Genomic DNA, 20,829 nt, shown 5'->3' on the forward strand with positions numbered 1-20,829 from the left:
ATTTTTAGGCAAAAACCTTTAATGCTGTTCAGTGTTACTAGTAGCGGTATGATGTGGTGTGAAAAGACCTATTTCAGTTCAATATTATTTTCAGTGTCTAATCAAATGAGTAAATAGCAACAGACTATATGATATAATCAGTAGTATTTCTGGCATTGTACTGTTTCATTATTAACTTTGATAACTGTTCTTACCTAAATTTCCTGTGACTGAGAGGAAATCGGGTTCTCCCTTTTTTTTTAAAGATGATGGCAGTTTTGCAATTGCTGGAGTCAGAATGTCTTCCATGGTATTGTTTCTCCAGCCTAGTTAATGTGAAAGAATTTGTAACCGTTAAAAACTAACACAAATACATGATTTAATTCTTGATTAAAAGATAAATGTTGAAATTTCTTTTCCAGGATGTGAATATTTCTGAACTTATGAAGAAGCTAGATATCCTTGGTGATAATGGGGTAGCTAATGTATTTATTTAAGTAGTTCCAATTGCATATTTGTGAAAGGGACACTATCTGTAATAGCATGCCACCAGGGATGCCACTATGGAGGGTGGGCAGCACATGCCTCTGTGTTACGCTGTGGTCTTATGCATTCCCCCACCCTGACTCACTGGGTCTCCTGTCATGACAGCTTGAATTTTAAAATGCGAATTTAAAGTGCTTGAGTATGTTTCAAATACATTCCAGATATATAACTGGAAATACTATATCAAGATGAAGTTATTAATATTAAGCCATTGGGATCATGAAAACATATAAAACACCCCACCCATTCTTTGTTCTTGTTTTGCTTCAGTTATTTTGGTTTTGAGTATATCTGTTGGGGTTTTCTTCAAGTTGTTTTAATGTCAGACAGCTAAAATTTTGGAACAGGGGTACTGTAGAATTGATGCAGAGGACTCACCAACTGTAGGTTGAGCTCCGTTGTGTTCGTGAAAAACGTGGGCAAATTGAACCGATAGCATGCATCTTGACCAGGCTTCCTCAACCTCGGCCCTCCAGATGTTTTGAGACTACAATTCCCATCATCCCTGACCACTGGTCCTGCTAGCTAGGGATCATGGGAGTTGTAGGCCAAAAACATCTGGAGGGCCCAGGTTGAGGAAGTCTTATCTAATATGTGCAAATTAAGTGGCAGCCCTCTAGCCAATTCTCTCTCATATAGCTCAGTATTTGAAGCAGTTCACCCCCTTTCCATTAAGAAAGGCTGTTTACTTTATCATTGTGCAGCTCCTATCACCAGAAGGGCACTGGCTTGTGCTGATCTGCCCAGTGGCGTAGCGTGGGGGGTGCAGGGGGGGCCGGGCGCAACATCTTGGGGGGGGGGCGCGCTCGCACTCGCAGCTCTCTGCCCCCTGCTAAAATCCACGGGTTAGGGGGCACAAATTACTTGCCTTGCCCCGGGTGCTGACAACCCACGCTACGCCACTGGATCTGCCAGAATGCAAGAGTGAGATACCTGCAAGATAACAGCTCAGGTCATAGGAGCCAACTCCTAAGGGCTGAGGTCACTTCGGCCCACCCAATAAAATATTTGAGGGGGCTACCACCCCCAGTTGATGGGCATTGCCATTCAAATGGTGGGTGGGTGCCAAATCTTGTAATCAATTATGTGGGGCAGGGTTTACCTGGGCTCCCCCTAATATTTTATGGAAGTTGGCACTCTTGGCTCAGGTAGTGCAGGAGACCATGCTTAGAGAAGAGGCCCCAAAGTTGGAGAAGATGGAAGTGTTAACATAATTTCTGCAGTGTAACCTTTTATCATGTAATTGAGCAGGATTGGGGGGTGGATAATGTAAATCAGAATATTATTACTTTAATGACCATCAGAAGCCTAAAGTTATACAACAGACTAACCTTATAGAGTGTGCTGTAACGCCTAACCTTACAATGATTGGAATGTTAATTAAACTGAGGACAGAAAACCAAGTTTCAGGATTTTTGCTAGGGGTAGATCAAGAATTGAAAGCTGGCTTGGGTGTTCAACTATGCAAGCAGAATTAAAGTTTGGCACAGCGTATCTTGGACAGCCTGCCAGCCTCAGTGCTGCTTCCATGCCACAGCCCTAGGACATCCTGTGCCACAATTCTGATGGAAAATTAAGGGATTATTTGAAAAGCAGAACTTCAGAAAGCAGCTGCTGGGGGGCAGAAGCCCTAGTCTGCCCACGGCAGAGACCCCTCATACCCCATCAGGAGGTGGGCATTGCCCAAATAACCCAATAACAGTTTTCCCAGGAGAGCTTTTCAGTCTGATTGTGAGCATTCCCTTCGAGTACTCACAAAACCTGGGCGACTTTTGTGTGTTCTTTAAGGCTTGCAAAAATATACCCATTTTGGAGCTTCTTTTTCTTTGTCAGGGTGAGGGGCCAGAATCAAGGGAGCAGAAGTCCTGCTTGGCTTGAGCGAGTTTGCCATTTGTTACCTCTTCAATATTGAGGATTAGGGCATAAGTAGGGTGGCGCTGTGGTGTAAACCACTGAGCCTACGGCTTGCTGATCGGAAGGTCGGCAGTTTGAATCCCCGCGAAAGGTTTAGCTCCCGTTGCTCAGTCCCAGCTCCTGCCAACCTAGCAGTTTGAAAGCACATCAAACTGCAAGTAGATAAATAGGTACTGCTCCGGCAGGAAGGCAAATGGCATTTCCATGCCCTGCTCTGGTTTCGCTGGAAGCGGCTTAGTCATGCTGCCCACATGGCCCGGACTTCACTGTCAGGGGTCCTTTACTTTTACCTTTAGGGCATAAGTAGATGCTGTCCTCTGCTGACATCTGCCACTCTGAGGATACTGCCTGATCTCCCTTAGGCCCAGTTCTCAGAGTCAAGCTCTCAAGGGGCCTAGCAACCCAATCCTGAGTTCACTTTGCTCATATGCAGCACAATCCTATGCATATCTACTCAGAAGTAAGCCCTATTGGGTTAAATGGGATTTACTCCCAGGTAAGTACGTATAGGATTGCAGCCTACATGATCCTACTGAAAAGTAATGATTTGCAACTTTACAGTATACTCCTAAGGTTGTTGCAATTCCTGGCAGTTTCTGGCAATTTGCCTTTGCCAAACTTTTTAAACGAAAGGGAAGTTGGTGTGCTCAGTAATGCTTGCTGCAGCATGTGCTCTGCTTATTTTAATTTGATGGATTTCTGCTACAATGTAAAATACACTGAACTTCTTGTGTTTTAGAATTTGAGGAATGAAGAACAGGTTGCGATAATTCAGGCTGGGACTGTACTTTCTCTCTGTGAAAAGGTAGAGTTCTGCGAAGAATTGCTTCTTTCAGGCATGAATTTCATCCATCCCACAAAAGCAGTGCTCTCTGCACAATTCTGTTTAAATCTGTAGCTCTGCTCATAAAAGTCTTGAATGTACAAGCCTTTTTAAAAAACCGCTTTCTGCATAAGAACAGCAAGCTAAATTCCTAGTGGAACTTAATAGTATTTAGCAAGCAATATGTCCTCACTGACTGAGTTGTCCGTGTGACCACAACGGGTGGCGTGTGCATCTGACCCAATAATTGGTATGCGACTAGTGGGGTATTTTATTTTAGTGAGGACTGTACCTCAGAAGAAAGGTTAACGTTAATAGTAGTGGGATGAACAAAACCAATTTACAGCTACTTTAAGGATTGTCAGTAGGGGTGTGTACCACTTAATGAGTGTACAGTCTGTGTACTTGGGTACACAACAGTTGCAATGCATCCCGTCCAACATTCCTCAGGTGAAAATAGGGACGTTTATCACTCTCACATCCCATCACTGGGGTGGCTTTTGTGATTCTCTGGAAAATAGGGCTACAGTGGTGCCTCGCAAGACGAAAAGAATCCGTTCTGTGATTCTCTTCGTCTAGCAGTTTTTTCATCTTGCGAAGCAAGCCCATTGACGGATTAGCGCTATTAGCGGCTTTTAGCGGCTTATCGGCTTATCGGATCAGCTGATAAGTGGCTTAGCGGCTTAGAAAAAGGGGGGGAGGGGAAAAAACCCGCAGGAACTCGCAAGACATTTTTGTTTTGCGAAGCACCTCCAAAACGGAAAACTCTTTTGTCTAGCGAGTTTTCCGTCTTGCGAGGCATTCGTCTTGCAGGGCACCACTGTACTTGGAGGGTCCAGAGCTGTACCCCCTGCACAGTTTTCACATGTAACATTCAACAAGTGTAAAATCTCTAGTCTGCACAGATTTGCTGCCAGCGAAAGGAAATGGTTCCCATGGCACTTATTAAATTTGTCATTGAACCAATTCCCTTTTACTGGCCACAGGTCAATGCATTGTAGGTCTATTGTACTTTCTGAAACAGTTCCTTACTTTTTGCTATTGCATTTGCTAGCATGAGGGCAACTGGACAGCTCAGTCCAGAGAAATCCTGCTATATGCACTTTTTTCTCTGATCCACCAGCTGGAAGCTTTCCTAAATAAAAGAGGATTTGCATATTACAAGGTTTCATCACAACCAGAGGGCACCAAAAATTAGCAAAAGAACTTGTTTTTCATCTTCAGCCCTGGAACTGTTATGTAGTTTAAAAAGAAAAAGAAAAAAGAGTGAGGGCATCTGGCCATGTGCAGAAGATTTTGCCTTCACCACCACCATGGCTAACTGAAATAGGGCAAGAGTTTCCAAAAACAGTGAATGTCTTATAGGCACTGTTCAGCACCACCATACTTTTAAACCACATGGCTTTCCCCCAGGAATCCTGGGAACTGTAGTTTATTAAGGGTGCTGGAAATTATAACTTTGTTGGGGTAGACTACTACAGGACTAATGTTTCCACTCTGGGGAGGCATGGAATATTCAATAATCATGAAGAGTAAGCAGACATATACTGCCAACTGTACATTACATAAAACTCAAAACACAAAGATACATAATTTGCCATTCTGACTTCCATTTAGTCCAGATACTGCATACACCACAATTAGGCCTCTAAGGAGCTCTATAAGGGCCAACGCAGTTACAATGCAAATGAAAATTCAAGTGTTCTTGGAAACTGCCTTTCCCCCCATGAGACACCTTCTAAAACTGTTTGGGGAAAATATTATTACAAAAACATGATTTCAGATGCTTGTTGCCAAGGCTTAGGCCTCTCCTGGGTCTTTCCTGGGTTGGCATTGTGCTGCTATTTCATCCTAGGGCTTTGTAACCTTTTATATTTTTAGCACATATGAAGTACATGCAATGTTATGTCCCCCAAACTCATTGCACTGGTAGCTTTGTTGGGAAACATACGTTTTTCCCAATTTGGGAAGCATGAGCAATATTTGAATGTAGCCAGTGCTCCCTCATTATAATTAGTCACCGTTTCCAGGTGTCCAAATCAATAGTTCTGTACAAAATTGAGAAAATAATGGAATTTAAGGTAAAGCGCTTTACTTACCTAATGTTTGGCATAAGCTCTGTCTCAAACTGCTGTTTTATTTTGCCCCCGTCATTTTTATATAGTGGCTAAAGCAAATAGAGGAAACCGAAGCTGCCCTCACGCAAAAGATGATTGACCTGGAAAATGAAAAAGTAAGAGAAGTATTACTTCATAGCCTTTTAGCTTGGGCAAATAACAGGAACACGGTGCATGTTGCGTTGGGGTTTCCCCTCGCTTGATATAAATGACTGCATGACTGGCATTGTGCATGAACATTATTTTCCCTTGAGCATGGCTTTGTAGTTGGCAAATGCATTAAATTGGCCCAGAAACTAAAGGCATGGCTCTGTAAGTGAATAAAGTCTTTCCCCCACAAAGGCACCTGCACACACCTTCTGTTTCATTCAGCATTGTGTTTCAGAACTAAGTGAAGAAAGGAAGTTTTGCTTGTTTTTTAGAGACTGACTTCTGAGGATATTAAGGGGCGTTTGGGCCCGGTTGCAGTTCTTTCGCTCCCCGGTCACTCACCCGCCTGGGTTCCTTGAACTTTTTTTGGTCCAAACCAAAGAACTGGATTTGCATTGTGCCAACTCTTACTGTTTTTCAGCAAGTTGATTCTGACAATTTCAATGCTGACAATATTAATGCTATTAACAGGTGCAGGAGCCGGCCCTATATCCTAAATTCAGCACTCCCATGTGGCTTTGGCAGTACAGTGGTGCCTCTGGTTACATACTTAATTCATTCCGGAGGTCTGTTCTTAACCTGAAACTGTTCTTAACCTGAAGCACCACTTTAGCTAATGGGGCCTCCTGCTGCTGCCGCGCATGATTTCTGTTCTCATCCTGAAGCAAAGTTCTTAACCCGAGGTACTATTTCTGGGTTAGTGGAGTCTGTAACCTGGAGCGTATGTAACCCGAGGTACCACTGTACTGATCATTCTCATTGCTTTCTACTTTCTCATTCCAAGGTTGGGCAGTTCCTTATCATGTCATTGCTTGCTATACAGCAGAGTTCCTCTCCCCTGCCCTCCAGTGTTTATTGTTGTTGTAGGCATCCGTCTGTCTTGCGAGACGATGGAGGATGCCTCTGGGGGAGAAGTCTAGCTGCTGTGTTAGCAGCACTGAAGTGAGCTCCCTGGGGTGCAAGCCTGGACAGTGTGTATGGAGGTTCTGGGATGCCCTGGTGACAAGACCTTGGCCTCCCTGATGATGTGGTCCAAAGGAAAGCAAGAGCAATATGTTTGGCACCAGCCTGGCTGCAGGAGTTGCCGGAAAGAGGCATACAAGGTGCCATCCAAGCACCTTAGAGATTCCACTCCGGATTTGTCTAGGGTTTACTCCTTAACCTTTTCTTCTCCCGAAGATGTCCCACAAGGCACCGGAGGTTAGGATCAGAGTTTCCCTTCTCTCCTTCCCAGACCTCTTGGCTACTCTTTCCACAGTTGCCTGTGAGTAGTCTACAAAGTACAAATCACTTGAATTTAGTATGGATATTAGTTGATCATATCTCTTGAGATTCCAAAGCAGAGCAGGCTCCTACACGACCACCCTTAGTAATGCCCCACATTTGCTCTTTGAGGTGCCTTTGTGGAAACCTCCTTTACAGCCGTGGAACGGCTTCACTATGGTAGGGAAAACAAGCTAAGGCCTCTGTTCTGCTCTGCTTGCAGGCCCCTTGGTACAAGGTACAAGTGAAAACCCGCTCTTTACTGCTGATTCAAAACAAACAGCAGTCCACAGAAAATCTGAATTGCCATTTGTTCCACTTCAGCATTAAAGAGCAAGTTTTCCTGGGGAAAGCAGCAGGGGGGGGGGAGTGTTTGGACACAGATCATTGAAGCACAGAGCAAAAGGTAAGCGTGGAAAAGGCCTGGAAGAAGAAAGCTGTAGCTGAATGAAGCAGGGCCAATGCCTACTCACTCACTCACTCACTCACTCAGAGCTCGCACTCATACCCAGGATCTAACTGACCACCATTAAGAAAGCATACCTGTGTCACCCTTAGGTGGGGCAGTTTTGGGGATGTGGGGGTTGTATGAAACCCTTCCACAATTTTCCTGCAGAGTTGGGTAGCCTCTGCAGATGGTAAAGTGGCCCCTTCTTCCTGCACAGGGTGAATGTCTGCACAGCAGACACCGAGTTTAGAAACAAATAGGAAAATCTTTGTCTTTTCTTAGTGCTGAGCTGAGAGTTCTATACCCAGCACTATTGTCTAACTGCTCCTTGGCGCATGTGATCTCTTTTTGGCTTTTGTGGACCAGCTAGCTATGGGTACCTGATCTGCCAAGGCTTGTGACATTTTGAGTCAAGCTGATTATTATTATTATTATTACTCAGGACCTGTTCAGTAAACAGAAGGGTTATTTAGAGGAAGAACTTGACTACAGGAAACAAGCTCTGGACCAGGCTTATATGGTAGGAAATCTGCGTGTTTGCTGAAAGTAAAATTCATATGTGTGCATGTATGCTGTCTGTTCTGCTAAATGAAGGACCTAGATACTGCCTAGTTGAGATAGATAAAAAGGGTCAGAACTGTTTTTTAAGGTGTTTTAAGTAGCATATGCAAAGTTTAAACGGATTGCAATACTTACACCGCTTGTGGCAGAGGTTTGAAATTTCTTGTTCTCTGGTTCTTGCAATGGCAGTTCTGGGAGTTGTTACCTCCATTCTTTAAAACTATGATTGCTGGAGTTCAGCTCAAGCTAGTCACATTGATTCTAGTCCTACAGAAATCAAGTTTATTTCTAGGCTTTCCAAGTATGAGGGTAATGCTTTTCTAGAAACTCTTACAAACTGCCAGGCAACTTTGCTCTCTCAGTTTCAGCTGCCAAACAGGTAGACAGAAGAGGCAGAGACCGTTCAATTTTCACTTAAAAATGGGGGCACCAGGCTGCTTTTTTGTTTGAGTTTTAACTTTATTCTAATAAGACGCCACTCCGGCCTCAGACAAGCTCTGCATGGGCCTGGTGGCAGGTTCCACTCATACAATTCGGATCCTGAGTGCAACAAGAACCCTGGTTTCAGAGAATCCTCTCTGTATGCAGTGTTGACCAATATGTGTTTACGGTATCACAAAAAAGGCTAGCCTATGGTAGGGAATTGCAACAGGAAGAATTTCACTTGAACCAGCCGGTGGACCCTAGCGCTGGACAAAACTGCGTTTCCATTTTCTCAGGACCATTCTTCCCCCGTGAAAATGGACAGTGAATTCTCCTTTCTTTTCTGTGAAAAATGTATAGGAGAGAGAGAGAGAGTGAGAGAGAGAGAGAGAGAGATGTGGGTTGACTTACCTCCCTTGTGGATGAAGTGTTTTGAGGGCAGTATTGTTTCCATGGCCGTCTGTCACAGGAGTGGGAAAGCAGGCTCAAGGAATTCGGGCAGCTGTGGGCAGCATGAGGTGCCACTAATGGTAGCTGACAAAGCTTCTTTGGAAGGGTTAAAAAAAGAGTAAGAAACCCACCCTTGGTCACTGTATTTGGAAAGCAGGGCGAACCAACCCTACCTTGCAAATTTCTCGTAAATTGGTCGCCCAACTCAAAGTTTGTTAGAGTTTCTATTTGCCCTTCCTCCTGGGTGTAAAGCCAGTTAAAGAAATGGCCCAGTATAATACAAAGGTGGTGGGTGTCCCTTTTTACACTATAGCGGAAGCACAAAGCTTACTGGTCAGAGTCAGGATGAACTAGAGAAGCACGTGCAGTAGCATTTGGTTTGCTATCTTGCTGGCTCAGAGTATGCCTTTTGTTTTTCTTTCAAAGCATTTGCTCCTGCTGTTTAAAAAGGCAACCAAAATGATCAAGGGGGTGTAGCAATTCCACCAATAAGGAAAGGTTACAAAGCTTGGCTGGTGATTTATCCTAGCTCTTTGCCATGCTTTTAGATCCTAACACTCTTTTGCTGGCCAAAAACTGTAGAATTGCATTTGTTTGATTGTAATTTAGTGGCTGATCTGTGATCATCATAATAAAGATTGATTGGTTGATTGATTTAAAATTATATTCTACTTTTCACCCCACTTGGGTCTCAAAGGGACTTGGATAATAAAAACATGCAAAAATTAAAATATAAATTAAAACTCTGAAGAATAAAACATCAGAAGAGCATTTGTGGTGCAGAGGTCTTCTGAAATAAAATCATTTGCCTTTGGGGCTGACCCTTTGCAGGGATGGTACCTACCTTGTCTCTAATGAGAGCAAGTTCCCTAGAGTTGGGTATGCAGTATGGAAGGCACAAAACTGCTCATGGACATGAGTTGGGCTTCTACTCCATGATCTTGGTGATCATTTATGAAGGAATGTGATGATAAGAATACAAGAAAATCCCTGTGGGTTCTGACCAAAGGTCCATGTAGTCCAACATCTTGTTCTTACAGTAGCCAACCAGATGCCCATAGGAGGCTCTCAGAGCAGGACCTGAGCACAGCAGCACAACCACTTGTGATTCCCAGGTATGAAGGTATTACACAGACACCCTGACTTGATAGCCTCATCCTCCATAAAATGGTGTCACCCCTTTTTAAAGCTACCTAGGTTGGTGGCCGTTCCTGCAGCTGGTGGTAGGGAATGCCATAGTTCAGCTAAGTATATGTGAAGAACTACTGTGTTTGTCGACTCTGAACCAACCAACTTTCAGCCTTGGATTCTCTTACTATGAGAGAGGAAGAAACACTTTTCTCTATCCAGTGTCTCCACACACTGTAATTTTGTATGCCTGTATCATGCTGCCATCATTCTGTTTGCCTTTTTTCTAAGCTAAAAGCCCCAAATGTTGTAACCTTTCCTCCTGTTAGAGTTCTTTCAGCCCATTAATAATTTTGGTTGCCTTTTTCTAAAACTTTTCAAGCTCTACCATTTCCTTTTTGATGGGAGGCAACCAGAATTGTACACAGTATGCAAAGTGCAGACACATCATAAATTTGAATAATAGCATTATGATGTGAGCCCTTCACACAAGACATTCTCTGCTTGTTTACCTCATGTGGGAGCTGCTTCTCTGCTGCTGAATTGTGCCCTTATGCCTTACAAGCTTTGCTTCTCTTGCCTTTCTGTCGTTACCGTCTTGTGTGGCTCCCTGTGTTCAAACATGAGTCTCTCTTGAATATCATTTGCATTGCATTAGAAAATCCAGGAGCTGGAAGCCACCCTCTACAACGCTTTGCAGCAGGAGCCAGGGAAGAGAGTGAGCGAATCCCTGAATGAGGCCCAGAAGGAGGACTTGTGTGCTGCCGTGGAAAAGGTGCGGAGACAGATACTGAGGCAAAGCCGTGAATTTGACTGCCAGATTCTACATGAGCGCATGGAGTTGCTGCAGCAAGCACAGCAGGTAGCCTAAAACTTTCCATGTCCCTCCTTTGACTACCACCATTTTGGGACAATGCTGCCACTTTTATTTCACCCTGCCACGTTCTAACATTTCCCTCAAACGTCCAGTTTCAGTTGGGGATCTTTAAGTTGTGCATGCTGTATTGCTGGAAAAGTGGTTCCCATGTCCCAGTTTAAAACGTGCTCCGTGTGCAAGCACAAAGCTCAATTCTCGGAACATGCAAAGTCCAAATCTGTCCTGGCTGTTAATGGCTGTAGTGCGGTATTGATAAACCAGAGGGAGAAGACACAATAAGTGTTCGCTCTGCAGTTTTTTTAGCCAATCCATAGTTTGAAAACTGTCTGAAAAAGCTCTGCACATTAGTACCTGTCCGATTAGTAAAATGACATACCTAACCATTCTCCAGCAGAAGAGATTGGCTAAGATCTGTCTGTGATTACCACGTGATCTGACAGCTATAAATGGCAAAAATTTCACCAAGTACAATTGATTGGAGGATGGAAGGTAGCGCATGGTGAAAAGGAAGGGAGGAGACTGCAAGTTAGTGCAATGAAAATCTCATGGGGCCACAGGCAGCATTCTTGTTGTTGTTGTTTAGTCGTTTAGTCATGTCCGACTCTTCATGACCCCATGGACCAGAGCACGCCAGGCACTCCTGTCTTCCACTGCCTCACGCAGTTTGGTCAAACTCATGCTGGTAGCTTCGAGAACACTGTCCGACCATCTCGTCCTCTCTCGTCCCCTTCTCCTTGCGCCCTCCATCTTTCCCAACATCAGTGTCTTTTCCAGGGAGTCTTCTCTTGTCATGAGGTGGCCAAAGTATTGGAGCCTCAGCTTCAGGATCTGTCCTTCCAGTGAGCACTCAGGGCTGATTTCCTTTAGAATGGATAGGTTTGATCTTCTTGCAGTCCATGGGACTCTCAAGAGTCTCCTCCAGCACCATAATTCAAAAGCATCCATTCTTCAGCGATCAGCCTTCTTTATGGCCCAGCTCTCACTTCCATACATCACTAATGGGAAAACCAGAGCTTTAACTATATGGACCTTTGTCGGCAAGGTGATGTCTCAACTTTTTAAGATGCTATCTAGGTTTGTCATCGCTTTTCTCTCAAGAAGCAGGCGTCTTTTAATTTCGTGACTGCTGTCACCATCTGCAGTGATCATGGAGCCCAAGAAAGTAAAATCTCTCACTGCCTCCATTTCTTCCCCTTCTATTTGCCAGGAGGTGATGGGACCAGTGGCCATGATCTTTGTTTTTTTGATGTTGAGCTTCAGACCATATTTTGCGCTCTTCTCTTTCACCCTCAATAAAAGGTTCTTTAATTCTTCCTCACTTTCTGCCATCAAGGTTGTGTCATTTGCATATCTGAGGTTGTTGATATTTCTTCCAGCAATTTTAATTCCGTCTTGGGATTCATCCAGTCCCGCCTTTTGCATATATCAGTATTCTTACAGAGGTCAAATTATTTTCTGCCCTTATTCGCTGTTGGAATACAAAAGGGCTATGATATTCCATAATCAAGCCTCTGTGAGGTGTTTGTAAAGCTGGAGGAAGTACAGGACGTTTGAGGGCTGCTTGCTTCAAGGTAAGAGAGCGTTCTAAATATAGGTAACAGACATTGCACAACTAACTTGGAACGTTTTTACTGCAACTCACTAATGGAGGTTCTATTCCTCCCTCCCTCCCTCTCTCTGAATGAGAGGCAACAACAGACACATTTATTGTTCCCATATCTTCTCCAACTCATGTCTCAAAGGAGAGACAGTATAATTGTGACCACAAAAGGGTGAGCGGAGCTAAAGCCCCCTCCCCTTCCCACTTGGCGTCCCCTCAGGCCATTGTTTCCATTTAGGCAGCTTTCTGCCTAGCCTGAGTCACTTCTGGTATCAGAGTTGGGCCTGGAGAAAGGTGTTTCAATTGACAAAGCACAGTGTAGTAATGGAGGGAAAGAGAAAGGGCTTGGTTTCCCTAATCCATAAATCCCTTTTGTTTTAAAAATTAGACACACACACCCCTCTTTGGATGGACATGCAAATAACATCTGCGACTTCCTCCATCATGGTAAAACTTAGGAAAGTTTCAATAGCTGTGCTAAATGTGACCTTGAAAGAGAGAGAGAGGCTTGCTGTGTATGAAAGAAGCCAGTCTTTCAACTCTCGACTGACGAACAGCCAGTTTGCAAAACCTAGCAGTTCAACATCTTTGATTTCTAACCTTAATCTTAATTCACAGTTTCATTATATAACATTTATATAACAAATATTTTTGTCTATACACCTTTCAGCATTTTCATTAACAGTGGCACCACTTCAGTTGTTTTGAAAGCGGAATTCCTTACCGTTGTGAGCTGCAAGATATTTCTCATTCTGGCGATTCTTACTTTTCGTATTCTAGACCGTGTGTTTAGTTGCAGGATGATGTTGTTTGAAAGAGCTCTTCCTTAGGCATATCTTGTAAATCATACTGAACCTTTCAAAGGTTTTCAAGCTGAGTTTATAAGCAGCTTAGGGAGTCCTTTTGAACCTGCCTTGTGCTAAAATTACCACATTGTTTTCATGGATTTGTTAATGAAAGTAAATCCAATAAGAATTACATGAGTCACAAGAGCTACTAAGCTGCTTGATAAACCTCCAGTTTTGTATTATAGTAGTTCGGACAACATCCAGAAAGTGCTTCAGCAAAATAAATTAATGGTGCCAATGAGCTAAAAGCAGGTGTCCATGCCAGAGCAGTTTTACATAGGATAAATTGTGGGTAGACGCCACCCTCAAAAGTAACATTGAAGGTCATTGTCAAGGTCACATATCAGTGCACTGCACATATGAATCGGTTAGATTACATTTTGGGAAACTGTTGTAGCTCCAAAAGTAATGAACTTACATTTGGATATGCTATGCAACAAAATGAAGGCAAGAAGCTTAGAAGCAGGCTCCAACCACTGAAGGTAAACTCAAACATGAACACCTTTATTTAAGTACAGTATAATAGAAAGGGAGCCCTGCTTACTCTGTGGCCTCCAGGTACACACCGGCTTTCTCCTTCCACTCATCTTCACAGGAATTAACACATCGCCCTGTTTCATTTTAGCTCCAGTATTATTATCCCTTCCCCCTTTGGGATCTGTTTCAGATTTACAAGTCCATCTGCTGTGGTGGCCTCACTTCCCAACCACTCCTGGTTCATTAGGATGATGGTGGAGACTCCATCTCACCAGGTCTCTATGGTTCTTCCTCCTTTGGTTGTCTCCCTGGTGATGATCGGATCTCCTCATTGTCAGACAGTGGCCTTTGCTGTAGCTCCATTTCATGGAACTCTTGGGGATTATTTCTATAGGATCTTGTCAAATAGAAGCTGTCCTTCTAAACAGACTTTCAGCTACTGTCCTACACTCAAGAGAGCCTCTCACGCCCCCTTCGGTACCCAAACCTGCACAACAGCCTTGCAGTGCTTCCAGTTGGGTCTTACAATCTGTTAGTTGTTGCCACCCCCCCCCCCTTTTTGATCACCTTCAACTCAGGAAACGGGGGGGGGGGCAGGGAATAGCCAATCAATTGTTAAACCCTGGGATCCTGGACCAGCACACTTCCAGTCGATCCCTTGACTTTATGGTTGATAAAACTTTCCTCACGTCTTTGCATGCTCTTAGTCCCAACAAGTTCCTCCAGCACATAAACAATTTTTTTTTATTTCCTTGCTTTTACTCTGCAAAATAGTTCTGAACATTCCACGGTTGCTACTCAGATTTTAGTCAGATTTTAAGAGGCTGTTCTTGAACTTTAATTTAAATAGAGTTAATGGGATTGCTGAACCTGTAAAACATACCTTTGCAAATTGTCCCTTTTTATTGCAATATAGCACACAGAATCCTTAGCTGGGCTGTTTTATTTTCTATTTTCTCGTCCCTACAGGCATCTGTCCTCTTGACTCAGAGTGTTAACTTTTTAGACTATTCCCATGGGCAGTTTCTGTTGTAACCTTCTTTGTTCCTTTTGCTTCTGGCTTCTATCTACTTTATGGGCACTGTTGCCCCCATGGGTGCCCTGTTGCTGTCCCTTGACCCTCTCCCCTTGACCCATTGCATTGACTTATTTTTGCAAAATCTAAGTGGTCTTGGTACTTCATATCCATATTTAACGATCAACATAGTAAATTTTATGGAAAGGAGACCAACGATAACAAACCAGATAAACTAAAGGAGTGACCAAGGGTGAAAGAGGAAGAAATTCAAGAGATAATTAATAGTTTGAAAGCGGACAAATCACCAGGGCTAGATGGTCTATCAATAGAATTATTTAAGACATTCATAGATTGGTGGGCAGAACCCCTAGCTCAACTTTTTACACTGTACTTCTCCGCTACCCTTCCCCTCTGCAGGGAGGTGGGACAGATTTGGATGGTCTGCCCCTGCCGCTTAATGGATCCAAATGGTTTCCAGAGAGTGGTAGGGGATGTTTTATCCCATGTTGATGGCCTTTCAGCTGATTCCCTCGTGGCCCGCTGGAATGCCTCTCCAGTCTTCCAATCACTTTGTCATATTTCTTCAGATGATCTTGACTCGGCTCGAGTGAGAGCAGAATTTCATCTGCTTGGTCTCACATTAAGTACGTCAGGATGTTTACGCCTCTTCAGGTTTATTATTTCATCCTGAGACTGTTAAGAGGCACTAAAATCTGCACTGCCATCTAGGCCACGCCCCTAGTGTTGAAAATATAAATGGCTTAAGAGACTGGACATTAAAAGAAGCTGTGGCAGAGATCACCTTCTGAATTTGGCAGATTGGAATAATCCCAAATTCTTTGGTTATTTCATTTAATTTTCCTTCTACTAAAGCTGTTGATTTCAGGAATCCACTGTGCTGCCACCCTTAGAAACAGACTCCAGGCACTTCAGGAAAACTCAAACATGAACAGCTTTATTTGGGAATGATAGGGAGCTCTGCTTAGCCTTCAGGTCTGCACTGGCTTCCTCCTCACTCTCGCCTCCATGGGACCCAGGAACTAACCAACTACACCGTTTCTAGAGTGGCTTCTTTTTTGAAATGTTTTTCCCTAAGAACTCAAAAGCTTCTGCTGTGATTTTGCCTATGCTTTGGTCAAACCTCAGTGGAAGAGTAACAAGGAAAAGGTGTCATGTTTTGGTCCAGTGTGTTAGGTTTAGAAGGTTCTTGTGTTCATCTTTTGAATTCTAGTACAGAGCTTTGAAGCAGATCTCAAATCTTTTCAGGTGGTTGGTTGATCTATTTTAGGGATAGCCAACCTGGTGCCCCCTCCAAATGTTGCAGGGCTCCCAAGTCCCATCATCCCTGGCCATTGGCCCTGCTGGCTGGGGCAGATGGGAACTGGAGCCAAGGCACATCTAGGGCACCATGGTGGCGGCCCCTGCTCTCGAGTGTGTGAAAGATGGATATTGTTTGACAACCTATAGGAAATGCCTTTTTACCTTGAAAAAAAAATGTTCCTGTTTATTACAGAGAATTCGAGAGCTAGAAGAGAAAATTGAACTTCAGAAGCGGCAGCTCAAAGAAATTGAGGAAAAGGTAGTTTATTCTCAAACCAATCAATACTGTAAATTCTGGACTTCTCAGTATTTCTTTTTAGCTTCAGATTTTAATCTATTTTGGAAAAATGTACATTGTTATTAGAATTCTTCTAAGTCCAGGTAACTCGCATCTTACGTGAGGGCTATCACATGTATACACAAAATCACGTAAAGCCAGAACAACTCAAAAGAACTGTTTAAAAATGCTGAACATACTTGTCTTCTTCCTTCTCTCCCTTGCTGGATGATGTTTCAGTGGATAATATGAGGACAAGAGGGGGTTGAGGAGGTTAAGATCCAGATTAGTATTCATCATGTTAATAACAACCATCATAATTTTATTATTTATACCCTGCCCATCTGGCTGGGTTTTCCCCAATCATTCAGAAGAAGGTGAGCTTTGTGTAAGCAGCGGGTGAAGCAGCAAATCATACCTTGATCCAGAGGCTGGATGAGAGAGAAGGGGAGAGAGGGACAGCCTCTTCTTTGCTGTGTGCAAAGGGGTGTCCAGGAACATTGTCCCCAAGCAGCAACACTCTAAACCAGGGGTCAGCCAACTTTTTCAGCAGGAGGCCGGTCCACTGTCCCTCAGACCTTATGGGGGGCCGGACTATATTTTTTGGGGGGCGGAATGAACGAATTCCTATGCCCCACAAATAACCCAGAGATGCATTTTAAATAAAAGGACACATTCTACTCATGTAAAAACAAGCTGATTCCCGGACCGTCCGTGGGCCGGATTTAGAAGGCGATTGGGCCAGATCTGTCCCCACAGGCCTTAGTTTGCCTACCCATGGTTTAAACTCCAGGTGTTCCTCGTTGAGAGAACATCTCACCTCTGGAATGAATAACTTGTGGAACCAGCCCAGAATTGTTACTCTAGTCACCTTGGCCTCTTTGTTGGAGTGCCAGTACACAGGACAGGAGGGAGATAATTGTCCTTCCCTTTTAGGGCGTGTGGGTGATCACCTTTGCTTGCTGCCACAGCACCACAGATCTCCTTCTCAGCCACCTTGATGGCATGGATGCTGGATTCATTCTGGCCATATTTGCATGCCATGAGGCCCACGCCAGCCCTCAAGCAGTCCAGCACAGCCTCCTTCTCTTCCAGCGTGGGAACCACCCATAGGCGCCGACTCCATGGGGCTTGAGGGGGCCCGAGCCCCCTCAAAAATTCGTTTGGGGGGGCTCAGCCCCCCCAATAATCTCGGGCGGCGGTGGGCGCGTCCGCGGCTTTTATAGGGCGCCCGGCGCACACCAGCTCGATAACGGGCACCGGCGCGGCGGGGGGCGCCGGGCCGGGGGAGGAGGGCGGCCGGCCTGTCTCCTTGGCAACCCCATTGAGCAGCGCCGGCTCCCCCGGGAGGGCCATCCCCCCGCGCCGCCGATCGCCAACACCGCCGACGCTGTGGCTGCCCGAGCCCGAGCCGAAGCTCGAGCCCAAGCCAGCCAGTCAGTCAGTCAGTCAGGAAGGAAGGAGAAATGGGGAGGGAGACGAGGGAGGAAAATTGCGCGCAGGGTGAAGAAAGGAGAAGGGCGAACGAGACGAGCTTCCAACCCAAAAAAGGGCTGGAAGACTGGGAGGATGCAGGATCGGGAAAGAAAGCGACGCCTTCCCCGCCCGCGACGTCGCCCGCTTGTCATTGGCAGCGCAGCGGGCGCCCAGAGGGGCTGGGCACCGGCGCAGGGCCGCTCCGCAGCCGCGGAGGACAGCTGCGCGGCTAGCAAGGTGTGCCGCGTAGAGCGCGGCCCTTGTGTGGCCCGGTGGCCAGGCAAGCTTGGGCGGGGACCCCCATGCGAATCTAAGACGGGAGAAGAGGGCAGAGCAAAGGGGGTCCCTTCCCCAACCTCCGGCTCTGAGACTTCCCTGAGCCCCAGAAAAGCGAAAGGATTTTCTCTTCTTCTTTTTTTATAAATATTTTATTAAGGTTTCAAATACAAAGTTAGAAACATACACTGAAGAAAAAAGTAAAAGAACAAGAAAAAGAAAAAAAGAAAAAGAAGAAAAGAAAACCAACCATTCAACACATTTTTTATATAACTAACTGGACTTCCTCGCATCTCCCTTACCCTGCATTCTTTATAATAAAGATATCAGCAAATTATTACCTTGTTTCGTACCTTATTTTGTACTTTTCAAATACTATACCTCTAAATTTAACATACTTTTCATCAGTTACTTATATCTTAAATTAAACATAGTATTACCTTAGATTTTGACCTTTTCTTACTTAAAATATAATTTCCTGTTTCCCAAATCTAATTGCTGAAGCTATAGTTTCCGAATCGTGTAAATTTTTAACATTCATACAACTTATATTGTTTTTGTAAATAGTCCTTAAATTTTTTCCAGTCCTCTTCCGTTGTTTCTTCTCCCAAATCTCGGATTCTGCCAGTCATTTCAGCCAGTTCCATGTAGTCCATCAATTGCGTCTGCCACTCTTCCAGTGTGGGCAAATCTTGTGTCTTCCAATATTTTGCGATAAGTATTCTTGCTGCTGTAGTTGCATACATAAAGAAAGTTCTATCCTTCTTTAACACTTTCTGGCCAACAATGCCCAAGAGGAAGGCCTCTGGTTTCTTGGGAAAGGTATACTTAAATACCTTTTTTAACTCATTATAGATCATTTCCCAGAAGGCCTTCACTTTTGGACAAGTCCACCAGAGGTGAAAGAATGTCCCTTCAGCCTCCTTACATTTCCAACATTTATTATCAGACAGGTGATATATTTTTGCAAGCTTGACTGGGGTCATGTACCACCTATAAATCATTTTCATAATATTTTCCTTCAAGGCATTACATGCCGTGAATTTCATTCCGGTGGTCCATAACCTTTCCCAGTCCTCAAACATGATGTTATACCCAATATCCTGAGCCCATTTTATCATGGCTGATTTGACTGTCTCATCCTGAGTGATTTTCTCTTCAACCTGCCCTCCATCCTCTTGCAGAAAACTCTTTGCCTGCCCTGCCCGTATCTCGTTTTTGCTTTTTAATTCCACACACGCACCCTTCGGACTTCGTGGCAATCGGGCGCGCGGGTGCGTTTCCTAAGAGAGTGAGGACCCCCGCCTCCTCCTCACCTGCTCCCTCGCCAGCCAGCCAGCCGCGCGCCCTAGCCGGAGAGCCCCGGCCGTCCCCGTCGCGCAATCGGCTGGATCTCCCTTCAGCAGGCCGTGCTCACAACTCGGCCCAGGGACCCCCCAGCAGCGGATCTCCGGCCCAGCTGAAGAATCCGGCAACAAGCCCCCTCCTCCCCAATCGCTCCGCCGAAATACGCTCCAAAACCCCCCAGATAGGCCGCCGGCCACCAAGTCTAGTGGCGCCCTGAGCGAGGGTCTCTCCCCAACACCGCCACCTCGAACTGCGTTCTCCCGGCTACCCGAGCGAACCAGCGGCAGGACCCCGGTATGGGCCCCCCCAATATTTTTTATAAGTCGGCGCCCCTGGAACCACCCTCTGCTTCTTTGGTTTTTCAGTAGCTGATGCTGAGGCCCTGCATTTTGGGGCCATTCTGCAGTCTCTCCAACCAACTCCTCCACAAGTTTCTCCTGCCTCCTCCAATCTATCTCCAGCCACCGCCCAAACTCCCTGCTACCTCCTCCACTCTCTCCCCACACTCCACCGACTCTCCAACTACACCCAGCCACTCTCTCAATAGCTGATGGGATTGCTGGCCATTTTCCTCCCGCCCCCTTTCCCCACATGTGTGACATTCATTTAATTATTTTGGGTGGTCCATGTAAAGCTGCAATTGTGCAAATATAATGAGCATAAGATGCGAGTTACCTGTAATGTGGTAGAAGTAGGACCACGATATCAACAATCCTGTCATAGATAAAATAGGTGGATCAGGTAGAACTAGAACTTGCATTGCACGCTTTTTCAAAGCAGCTCTTCTGTATGGGACAAAGAAGCCATTCTGTATGGGGCAAGATGGTGCAACAACACACAGGTCTTAGCCCACACACACATAAGGCACACCCAAGAGACTGCAGTGTTAGAATGGACAGATTTGTCTGGTTCCATTCTGTGGGATTTGCCAGCATTGAATATTTAGGAATGTGAATGTTGCTCGGAAATTGCTAACATTGTCATCAATGGATTTATTTCTCCTGATTCATGAAAACATATGGAAATTATGAAAAGCAGTATAGTATGGCCCACTGCATTTTTAAAAATAGTGTCCTAGCAATCTGAGGTTTGATACTGCTGAATCAATATTGCATATCTTACATCTTTTTTCTTCTTTTTCTTCTTTTCTTTTTAACCTTACTTTATAGTTTTTGTTTCTTTTTCTGTTTTTCTCATTAGCATTCATCCTGTGGTCTTGATGAATCTACAGCGAAAGGATATATGGTTGGTATTCTTATTTTCTTTTACAAAGCTAATTTGTTGTTAGATTTTGTTAATTTTTGAAGATCTCCTTTTGGGAATGTCCATAAAAGGCTGAAATATGAAATGAAAAAGACCAAACTCTAGATCTTCAATGCTATCCACAAATTCTGTACTAAGAGTTTGAGAATGCAACTGAATTGGTTCATAATATGTATCCCTTTGTAACTCCTTTAAAAGAGAACCCTTTTATAGGAGAAAATTACTTTTCAGAGGAGATTCGTATTTTT

At 44.5% G+C, this 20,829-nt stretch overlaps 1 protein-coding gene across 7 annotated transcripts in view; it reads left to right on the forward strand.

Moving 5' to 3' along the window:
• JAKMIP1 (janus kinase and microtubule interacting protein 1) overlaps positions 1–20,829 on the forward strand; it is a 99,448-nt gene that overhangs the window by 76,942 nt on the left and 1,677 nt on the right. For 3 of the 7 annotated variants that reach the window (XM_081207666.1, XM_081207668.1, XM_081207667.1), the window contains exons 15-21: positions 402–455; positions 3,179–3,244; positions 5,427–5,495; positions 7,683–7,760; positions 10,461–10,664; positions 16,136–16,201; positions 20,519–20,563. In XM_081207666.1, the coding sequence (XP_081063792.1) occupies positions 402–455; positions 3,179–3,244; positions 5,427–5,495; positions 7,683–7,760; positions 10,461–10,664; positions 16,136–16,201; positions 20,519–20,563 (582 nt within the window). Of the gene's footprint in view, positions 1–401; positions 456–3,178; positions 3,245–5,426; positions 5,496–7,682; positions 7,761–9,714; positions 9,790–10,460; positions 10,665–16,135; positions 16,202–20,487; positions 20,564–20,829 lie in introns of those variants that run through there. The other 4 variants (XM_081207669.1, XR_014011495.1, XM_081207671.1 and 1 more) reach the window with 4 other exon arrangements.

The sequence above is a fragment of the Podarcis bocagei genome (assembly GCF_964188305.1).
Source record: "Podarcis bocagei genome assembly, chromosome: 9".
NCBI classification, from domain to species: Eukaryota; Metazoa; Chordata; class Lepidosauria; order Squamata; family Lacertidae; genus Podarcis; species Podarcis bocagei.